At 57.9% G+C, this 10,277-nt stretch overlaps 1 protein-coding gene across 1 annotated transcript; it reads left to right on the top strand.

The window, feature by feature from the left end:
- The first annotated feature begins 3,415 nt into the window (after positions 1-3,415).
- On the top strand, positions 3,416-9,737 carry LOC121153770 (zinc finger protein 235-like). The gene is made up of 4 exons (XM_040976514.1): positions 3,416-3,451; positions 4,583-4,709; positions 5,330-5,413; positions 7,800-9,737. Exons 1-4 carry the CDS (start codon positions 3,437-3,439, stop codon positions 9,464-9,466), a joined length of 1,893 nt encoding a protein of 630 aa, XP_040832448.1. The 5' UTR covers positions 3,416-3,436; the 3' UTR covers positions 9,467-9,737.
- The last annotated feature ends 540 nt before the right edge of the window (positions 9,738-10,277 follow it).

The raw sequence follows: 10,277 nt of genomic DNA, 5'->3' as shown, positions 1-10,277 counted from the left end.
TGATGAGTGTGTTAGCATGGGGTGTCTGAGTGTGTATGGTTCATCTGTGTTCTGTAAAATGGATTTCTTGAAGACAACGTATAATTGGGTCTTGGTTGTTTTTTTTTTTTTAATCTGATCTGGGAATCTGCTTTTAATCGGTGTGTGTAGACCATACATGTTCAACGTGACTGTCAGTATCGTTGCATTACTTGTGGGTGTTTTTCTTCATAATAGATTTATTTTTCATGGTGTATCCCCAGTTAAGAGGATTGCATGCCTTCCTTGCCTTGGACCACCATTTCGGGTGGGGAGGGCCAAGGAATGTGGGGAAGCGAATGAGACAACTGCCTCCAATCTCCTTTTTCTTCCTGCATCTGGGGAAATCGGAGAGAAGGGGGAGAGGGCCCTGCCAGCAACCCAACAGCATCCGTGCCCAGGGATGGAGGACAGGCCACCTGATGTCATCCCAGGGTCCCCGAAGTGGAGCACGTTCCGGGGATAACGCTTAGGTGGATTCGATAGTTCTGAGATGCTGTTGATTTTGTTGCTCCAAGGTTGAGGAAACCGCTCCAGCAAGGCGCGCTGGCTGACAGTCCACCTTAGAGTCTCACCTGGACACGTGCTGTCAAAGCGGGAGCGGGAGGGTTGTCCGGTACCCTCCATGGTACTGGACGTCCTCGGCAGGCCTCAATGAGCTGTCACGTCCCATGTGCATCTGTGTGGATTGTTTATATTTGTGAATGTTTTCAATATGTTGTCTTTGTTGTTTGCTCTCAATTTTATCTTTCGTGGTTAGATGCTTTACTTTTTTTTTTCTAGACTTATGTATTTGAAAGTCAGATTTAGGGAGAAACCAGTACAGATCTTCCATCTGCTGATTCACTCCCCAAGTGGCCACAATGGCCAGAGCTGGGCTTGTCCAAAACCAGGAGCCAGGAGCTTCTTCCAGGTCTCCCACGTGGGTGCAGGGTCCCAAGGCTTTGGGGCGTCCTCGGCTGCTTTCCCAGGCCACAAGCAGGGAGCTGGATGGGAAGTGGAACAGCCAGGATTAGAACCAGCGCTTATATGGGATTGTGGCATGTGCAAAGTGAGGACTTTAGCTGCTAGGCTACCATGCTGGGCCCATGGGACTTTTAAAAAATTATAAACACATTGGGCCTGGTGATGTGGCCTAGAGGCTAAAGCCCTTGCCCTGAACGTGCCAGATCCTATATGGGCGCTGGTTCTAATCCTGGCAGTTCCACTTCCCATCCAGCTTCCTGCTTGTGGCCCACGGCACAGCCTCCATCCTGGCTTTGGGCTGTGGCTGCTCCCTTGGGCTCGGCCTCTGGTCTGCTCTCCCTCCTGGACAGATGCTGTGCAGCTTCTGGCCCTCAGCCCTGCGTGCATGACCACCTCCATGGGACCAGCACTGTGCCACAGAAAATGCCCCATCGTCCGGGGTGTTCCAGGGCTTGAAGCTCACCTCCTGGGAACAGGGGGAGAAGGCCCGGGTCCCGCAGGCCTGGCCTCACGAGCAGGTCGGGGCCTGCAGCCCGGATGTAGCTGTGTTCCAAGTGTGCAAGCAGGTGAATAAAGCGGCTGAACTTGATGCTGATTTCAACCAGAGAGGGGGTTTTGTTTGTTTTGGAACAGGAATGGAATATGAGGCATTAAGGATTTAGTAGCAATTATTTTTTATTCTGTTTGGTAAGGTTTTGATAGAAATGTTTATTTTTTAAATTTTTATTGATTTTTTTTTTATTGGAAAGGCGGATAGACAGAGAGGAAGATCTTCCGTCCGATGATTCACTCCCCAAGTGAGCGCAACGGCCGATGCTATGCTGATCCGAAGCCAGGAGACTCTTCCGGGTCTCCTAGGAAGGTGTAGGGTCCCAAAGCTTTGGGCCGTCCTCGACTGCTTTCCCAGGCCACAGGCAGGGAGCTGGAGGGGAAGCGGGGCTGCCGGGATTAGAACCTGTGCCCACATGGGATCCCGGGTGTGCAAGGCGAGGACCTTAACCACTGCACCACCGCGCCGGGCTCAAAATGTTTATTTTTTTATAAATGAAGTATTTAGGAGTGAACAGATGTGTTGGGGTATACTTCATGTCCGTTTGTTGTGGAGGCTGGTCCTGCGACACACGTCCTGCACTCCTGCTGTCCCCATGGACAGGTCCTCCCGGGGACAGCCCAGTCCCCCAGGCTGACCTGACTTCAGTTTTTACCTTTTGTGTTCATGGTGCGCGCTTGGCTTCTTTCTCCCTCCAGATGGCTGGGTCTGTAAAACCTCACAGTTCCGTCCCGTTGAGTTTTAAACAAAGGAAGAAGAACCGACAGAATGCGATGGTCAACCACTGCCCAGAAGCGGCTCCAGGGAGAATCCGCCGCAAGCATTCTGGGACATGTAGTCCGGGGGCGCGCTGCCGCTCGGGAATTCTGGGAAGTGGAGTCCAGGACCTGGGCGCTTCCGCTCGCTGCAGGCGGGGCCGGAGCAGCGGCTTGTCCCGCGGAGGTGAGTCCGTCTCGGTCCACCTCGGTCCACCTCGGTCCCCGCGCCCTTCCCCGGCTCCTGGGGCTCCCGGGCCCCGGGTCTCCGCCCTGGAGCAGAGAAGCTGCGTGCAGCCAGGGCTGGGAGGCCGCACCGGTTCGCGCTCCAGGGAGGGGAGCCTCCTGCTCTGGGAGATGGGGTTGCAGGGTCCCCCGAGTGACCCCACGCAGGACCCGCCGGCCTGCCACACCCCGCTGCCCGACTGGTTACTTAACCTCAGCCCTGTCCTCCCAGTGGTGTTTCTGTGGGGAGTCAGTGATCTTTGCCGGACACAGTCACTGTTGGGGTGCTAGCACTGATTGGCACTGGGGGGCAGCTGCCCTGTGCCCCGGGTAGGGGCGGGCTCCAGCTCTAGCCCTGGATTCCTGGGCTCGCTTTAGCCTCTCATTCGGAGAGGATCCTGCGTAGGGTGTTTTGGCCTTGACCCTCGTGCAAGCGAGGAAAGACTTTGCCGAGGGTCTTGGGCTGCACCAAGAAGTCATTAGGTGTGAGAGGGGCGGGGCAGCACCGTGGTCCCCTGACTTTTGGCAGAATCCTCTGGCTGACGGGCAGATTCTCGCAGTGCAGTGGCACCCGCTTGTCTGAGGCTGCAGGAAAGAGACCATGGGGACAGCGGCTCCAAGTAGAGGTGACCTGTTGAGACCCGGGGCTTACACTGCCAGTCAGCAGGAAAGCCAGAATTCGGACCCAGTCATGGGCATCCGGGCCCCAGCTGGGCCCCTGTGCCCTGGGGTAGCAGCGTTACAGGACCCATAAGGCTGGGCTTCCCTGTGGGTTATTCACGAAGAAAGGTGGTCACTGAGGGAGCCCGCGGGAGCCTGGCGTCCAGCCCTGTGCTCCGGGCAGTCTCGCAGGGAGGCCCAGCGTGCCAGCCCACGTCAGTGCCCATCCCTTCCCAGGACCCTGCCCAGTCCTGAGAGAAGGATGACCAAGTTCAGGGTGAGTGGGTTTGCCTGTTATCTTAAACTGGACTTCATTTCTCAAAGGTTGAGGAGGGAGAGAGGGGTACCCCAGGCAGCTTGAGATGTGTGTTGGCGTCTGGGATTTTCAGACACAGAGTGGGTTGAGCCTGGCAGTTGAATGACCATGCCTTGCACTGGGTGGTACCTGGGCTCAGTTTCCAGTCCCTGGAAGGCGGGGTGACGGCCCCTGCCACCCCTGGGAGGACTCGGAGCTCGCCCTGGCCGTGGTGGGCACCAGGGGAGCGACCCAGCAGTGAGAACTCAACACCTTGAGAAACCGGCAGTTTTGTCTTTAATGAAAAGCCATCTCTACTTTGGAAACCTGCTCACAGTTCATTTATAATTATAAATATGCATTTTACATCACCCACATTCTAAATATTTTCCATAGCTAGCCTCGTCTCATGTTTCCTCATTCTCTTCATGGATGCGGTTTAAAGACATTTACAGTAACAGTCCGCCCGCATATTTCCTTCCTCACCATCCTAAAAACTCACTCGCACAGGCTGCCCCAGTTTGCAGCAGACTGAAGTGTGGCTAGAGGCCGCAGTGCCCGACAGACGGGCAGTGCCCGACAGACAGGTAGCTCGGGGTGGCAGCTGTTTCAGTCACGCGTTGGGTTGCTGCGTGGTAAGGCCAGAAGCACTGCCTCATTAGCATGTGGCCTGAAAGATCCGGTGGCCAAGCTGGCACCGGAACCAGTGCCCCCGTGTGGGTGCCGGAGTCACATGTGGCACGCCACCTCCGCCCACAGCCCTGGCCCCCTTACCTGTATCGGGAACAGAGGCCTGAGTCCAAACAGCGCCTCAGCCAGGAGGTTTGGGGGTTCCACTGGGGTGAATGAAGATGGAGAACACCCAGGGGGCCGCGTGGTGTGACCCTGCCCTGGTAGCTAAAAGGGCTTTGAAGTAACATTGTCCCCAGCCTGCTTCCTTTGTCGGGGCTCTGCTCACTGCCAGTCATGTCACATGGCCGCGTGGCACAGGTCACACATGGAGGGGGACTCCTCTTTGTTCCCCTCCGTGCTACAGCCTGGAGGGAAGGGGAACCCTGCTAACAGACGTACTGTTGCTCCCAAGATCAAGGCTGTGTGCACTTGACCTTGCAGGAGATGGTGACCTTCAGGGACGTGGCCGTGGTCTTCTCCGAGGAGGAGCTGGGGCTGCTGGTCCCCGCGCAGAGGAAGCTGTACCGCGACGTGATGCTGGAGACCTTCCAGAACCTGCTCTCCGTGGGTGAGCATGGGCAGCCCCATAACTGTCAAATGCTGGGGCGAGGATTGCCAGCCGCAGCGCTGCCACCATTGTGGGGCAGATGCATGGTGCATGGCTGGCGGGGAGCAGGTGCATTTTCAGGTGTTTGAGTGTCCCTGGCCAGTAGGTCAAGGCCGTGGACGCCTCAGAGACCAGAGTTTGGAACAGAAACATGAGGCATTTGCCACCTGTGCCCCACGCGTTGTGAAATGAACAACGCTCGGCAGCTCCCGGCTCCTTACCTCCGGAGAAGCTCCTGGGTCTGGCGCCATCCCTGCGTCACCCCCTTAGTGGGTCAACACACTAAGATGCCTCAGCGTTTCTGTAATATTACCAGTGAGCTGGGGCGTGTGGAGCAGTCCACACAGGTACCCGTGGGAAGGGGGCGGTGTGTGCAGGCGCTGGAGGGGACCCATGGCCACTCCGCCCTGCGCCGGTTAGCGTCTATGTGGCTGCCTTGCCGCTGTGTCCCAGCACCAGGGCTTGCTTCATTCTGCAGGGCTGGGGGGCGGGGGGCTGGGGGTTGGCTAAGGTGCACCAAACCTTAAACTATGGGATTAGGACTAAAAACATAATACATTTACATCTTTTTCTCCCCATAGGACATCAGTCCTTTAAGCCAGATATGATCTCCCAGCTGGAAAGGGAGGAAGAGCTGTGGGTGAAGGAGCTGCGGACCGGCCCAGGTAGGCGGGCGGCAGTCCCGGTACTCCGCCTTGGGTTGGCACAGTCTCTCCCAGCTCCACCTGCCGACCCGGGTTGGCACAGTCTCTCCCGGCTCCACCTGCCGACCCGGGTTGATCTAATGAAAACCAGACAGAATTCTAGTAAACTTGAACATTTCTGAGCAGACCCTGTTGCATGGCAGTCCCTACTGTCCCCCTTGGAACTTGTTCCAGTCTGTCTAAAATCCTACATCCTGTGAGCCAAGGACCCCCAGGGACCCCCCATTCCAGCCTCCGTGCGCTGTATGTAGCTTATGTGTGGGCGCCCGCTGATGCCTGCAGGCACTGTTTAGTCCTTCACTGTTGGAACCCATCTCTCCCGTTAGGTGTTAATAAAAGTGGGGGCTGGGGAGTGGGGTGCACACACTTTGCCGTCTCACCGGGTACCCCCCGTGTGTTTTCTGGGGAGACTCTGGGGCATTACACTCGGACAAGTAGTTCCTTTAACTCTCCTGCGTGCCCTGTTTCCCGTGGGTTTCCGAGCTTTGGTGGTTTGCTTGAGGTTTGATTGTTTCTGCCGCTGCTGGCTTAGTGGGTTTGGGACTCCGGTGTGATTCCGTGGTGGTGATTGCTGTTGGCTTTTGCGTGATCTGCCTGGGACGGCTGCTCAGAGCCCCCCCGAGCTCGGGGAGGAGAGGCCGGCCCCGCGGGGTCCGGGCATAGCAGAGGCCGGCTGAATCCAGGGACCGCCTGGCTCACCATCTGCTATTCTCTGGAGCGTGCTGGCTTGTGCTGGGGTCAGGGCTCACAGTGTCCAGCATTGGTGGGCTGCCAGGCCTCTGCTCTTTTTTTTTTTTAAGATTTATTTTTATTGGAAAGGTGGATATACAGAGAGGAGGAGAGAGAGAGAGGAAGATCTTCTGTTCGATGATTCACTCCCCAGGCGACCGCAACGGCTGGAGCTGAGCCAGTCTGAAGCTAGGAGCCCCCACGCGGGTGCAGGGTCCCAAAGCCTTGGGCCGTCCTCCGTCTCTCCTCCTCTCTGTATATCCGCCTTTCTCACTGCAGTTCCTTACAGTGATGGTTTTAAATTTAAAAGCAGAGCCCATTTCCAATGGTTCCCTCCTCAGCTGCCTGGAGTGGCCGGGGCTGGAGCCACCTGCAGGCATTGGCAGGAAGCCAGAAGTGGCAGCCAGAGCTGGGACCCCAACCCGGGTCCCAGGACACCTCCCCAGTGTCAGACCCAGGGACGGTGCCGTCGTTGGGCTGTGCGGCTCACTCGTCCTCAGAGGCACAGGACCTGGAGATCCTCACCCCCTGGCTGCTCGGGCCCTGAGGGGTTCCGGGGGCAGCCCTGCGCCGACTAGGCCCCTGCTGTCCCAGGTACTGCCTGCTGCCGCCCTTGTCTCGGGCCCAAGTCAGGCAGAATAGTCGTCCTCCAGGTGGCTCCTGAACAGGATATGTAAACTTAATTATTTTTATTGGAAAGTCAGACTTACACAGAGAAGGAGAGACCGAGAAAAAGATCTATCCACTGGTTCACTCCCCAAGTGGCCACAATGGCCAAAGCTGAGCTGATCCGAGGCCATTGGGTCTTCCATGGGGTGCAGGGTCCCAAGGCATTGGGCTGTCCTGTGCTTTCCTGGGTCACAAGCAGGGAACCAGATGGGAAGTGGAGCAGCTGGAACATGTACCAGCGCCCATATGGGACCCCGGTGCATGGAAAGTAAGGGCTTGGGCCCACATCGTGGCCTAGCAGCTAAAGTCCTCACCTTGCATGTACCAGGATTCCATGTGGGCACCTGTTCTAATACTGGCAGCCCAGCTTCCCATCCAGCTCCCTGCCTGTGGCCTGGGAAAGCAGTCAAGGATGGCCCAAAGCCTTGGGACCCTGCACCTACGTGGGAGATCCAGAAGAGCTCCTGGCTTCTGGCTTCAGATCAGCTCAGCTCCAACCGTTGCAGTCACTTGGGAAATGAATCATCAGACAGAAGATCTTCCTGTCTCTCCTCCTCTCTGTATATCTGACTTTGCAATAAAAATAATCTAAAACAAAAACAAACAAGTGAAGACTTTAGCCACTAGGCTACCTTGCCGGCTTTAGGCAGCATATTTTAACTGGGGTTTCCTCTGCTGCCTCCAAGCCATGTCATGCTGCAAGGGACAAGGGCACGACCTAAAAAAAAAGTGTCAGCACAAGCCATGCTGGTTCTGATGTCTCCACAGAGCAGCAAGGCTGTGGAACTTGTTCACAGCTTCTCGTGGTGTCACTTTCTCACGCATCCCTTTTTTTCAGAGGGCAGAAGCCAGCTGGAGGTCTGGCCCGCAGCTGAGCCGAGGAGCTGCTCTCCGGGGGAGCCTGCCCGCCCACAGCTGGGGAGCAGATCCACTGGTGTCCTTCCAACAGAGAGAACTGGGCTGGATCCTTGCACTAAACTGTCCCCGAGTGACACGCACAGCCGCCAGAGGGGCTGTCTGCAGACTCCGATGAGAAGCAAGCCCCACAGACCAGCCCCACGGGGCGACCTTCCCGGCTGCACCCCCTACCGCCATGATGGAAGCAGCGAGAGAGGGGCTGCGCCCAGCAAGGCGGGCTGCGCGGTAATGCCCCGCACCCAGCACGCTGCCTCCATCGGACCCCAAACCAACCCGTGCACGGAGTGTGGAGACGCCTCCAGCGAGGGCTGCAGCCTGGCACGCCATCGGCAGGGACACATGGCAAGCAAGCCCCCCACCTGCTGTGCACGTGAGGATGCGCGTTACAGCCCGGGCCTTCCCGTCTGGCCCGGGACTCACTCAGGGAAAAAACGCTATTGGTGCCATGACTGTGGGAAGGGCTTCAGTCAGAGCTCGAACCTGCAGACCCATCAGAGGGTCCACACGGGCGAGAAGCCCTACACGTGCCCCGAGTGCGGGAAGAGCTTCAACCAGAGCTCACACCTGTACGCGCACCTGCCCATCCACACGGGCGAGAAGCCGTACCGCTGCGACGCGTGCGGGAAGGGCTTCAGCCGCAGCACCGACCTCAACATCCACTGCCGCGTGCACACGGGCGAGAAGCCCTACACGTGCGAGGCCTGCGGCAAGGGCTTCGCGCAGAGGTCGCACCTGCAGGCCCACGAGCGGATCCACACGGGAGAGAAGCCGTACCGCTGCGGGGACTGCGGCAAGCGCTTCAGCTGCAGCTCCAACCTGCGCACCCACCAGCGCGTGCACACGGAGGAGAAGCCGTACCGCTGCGGGGAGTGCGGCAAGCGCTTCAGCCTGAGCTTCAACCTGCACAGCCACCAGCGCGTGCACACGGGCGAGAAGCCCTACAAGTGCGCCGAGTGCGGCAAGGGCTTCAGCTCGGCCTCCAGCTTCCAGAGCCACCAGCGCGTGCACACGGGCGAGAAGCCGTTCCGCTGCAGCGTGTGTGGCAAGGGCTTCAGCCAGAGCTCCTATTTCCAGGCGCACCAGCGGGTCCACACCGGGGAGAAGCCCTACAAGTGCGAGGAGTGCGGGAAGCGCTTCAACTGGAGCTTGAACCTGCACAATCACCAGCGGGTGCACACGGGCGAGAAGCCCTACACGTGCGAGGCGTGCGGGAAGCGCTTCAGCCAGGCCTCCAACCTGCAGGCCCACCAGAGCGTCCACACCGGCGAGAAGCCCTTCAAATGCGACGCGTGTCAGAAGCGCTTCAGCCAGGCCTCCCACCTGCAGGCCCACCAGCGGGTGCACACCGGGGAGAAGCCGTACACCTGCGACACCTGCGGGAAGGCCTTCAGCCAGCGGTCCAACCTGCAGGTCCATCAGATCGTGCACACGGGCGAGAAGCCGTTCCGGTGCGAGGAGTGCGGGAAGGAGTTCAGCTGGAGCGCCGGGCTGAGCGCCCACCAGCGGGTGCACACCGGCGAGAAGCCCTACACGTGCCAGCAGTGCGGCAAGGGCTTCAGCCAGGCCTCGCACTTCCACACCCACCAGCGGGTGCACACCGGCGAGCGGCCCTACATCTGCGCCGTGTGCCGTAAGGGCTTCAGCCAGCGCTCACACCTCGTGTACCACCAGCGGGTGCACGCTGCAGGGAATGCATAGCAGGGCGAGTGGCACGCAGCTGTCAGGACGGCCGTCCTGCTCGCCATCAGAGGGCTGGCTGGGACGTTCCGACAGAATCTTCACCGGAAGCAGATGGAAACGGTGCTCCGAGGGACTCAGCCGGGATGAATCTCCTGCCAACATCAGAGAATAGAAAATGGAATTGCAGCAACATGGTTGTACCAGTTTCCAAGTCCAGTCCCCAAGCTCTGCCCTAGCAGGGGTCCGCGTTCTCAGGCGTGCTGGGCTTGAAGCACAAGCCTCAAGGCGGAGGAAGCCCCCAGAATTATCACAGGATCCAATCCTTCCCACCCACTTCCTACCCCAGGCTCGCGTTGAGATTCGAAAGAATCCTGCAAGTAGCCTTAACCTTGATGTCAGGAGAGGAAAGCCATCATGCCATCCACAGAAGCTAATCACGACCGAAGATCCGTGAATGGCGCCCTGCTCTACTCTGTCTGGCAGCTGATCAACTATGTCCATTTTACTATTATTTGTACTTTATAGTGAAAAAAAAAATTTTACTATGGCACTGCAATGTACATGGTCACTCGTTAGCGGCTGGGCCTGCTGTGACGCTCAGTGGCAGAGCGGGCACAGTGTCTTAGCGCTGGTTGTTGCTAACTGGCGTCTTTCCCGTGCAATGCCTCTCCTCCGATGGGGAGGAGTTCGGGCAGATTGGAGAAGCGTCACATTCCTCAGGGTCATACCTTACCCCTCCTCAGGAGCAGGGGGAGAGAGAGAAACGTACTGAATTTTGATTGGAGTGAAGTATGGATGGCTTCCTCTATTAAAATGGTGCGAATCTTAC

Source organism: Ochotona curzoniae, unplaced genomic scaffold, assembly GCF_017591425.1.
Source record: "Ochotona curzoniae isolate NIBS_2020 unplaced genomic scaffold, NIBS_Ocur_1.0 contig_2699, whole genome shotgun sequence".
Classification (NCBI taxonomy): Eukaryota; Metazoa; Chordata; class Mammalia; order Lagomorpha; family Ochotonidae; genus Ochotona; species Ochotona curzoniae.
This window is presented reverse-complemented; position numbering and strand designations above follow the sequence as displayed.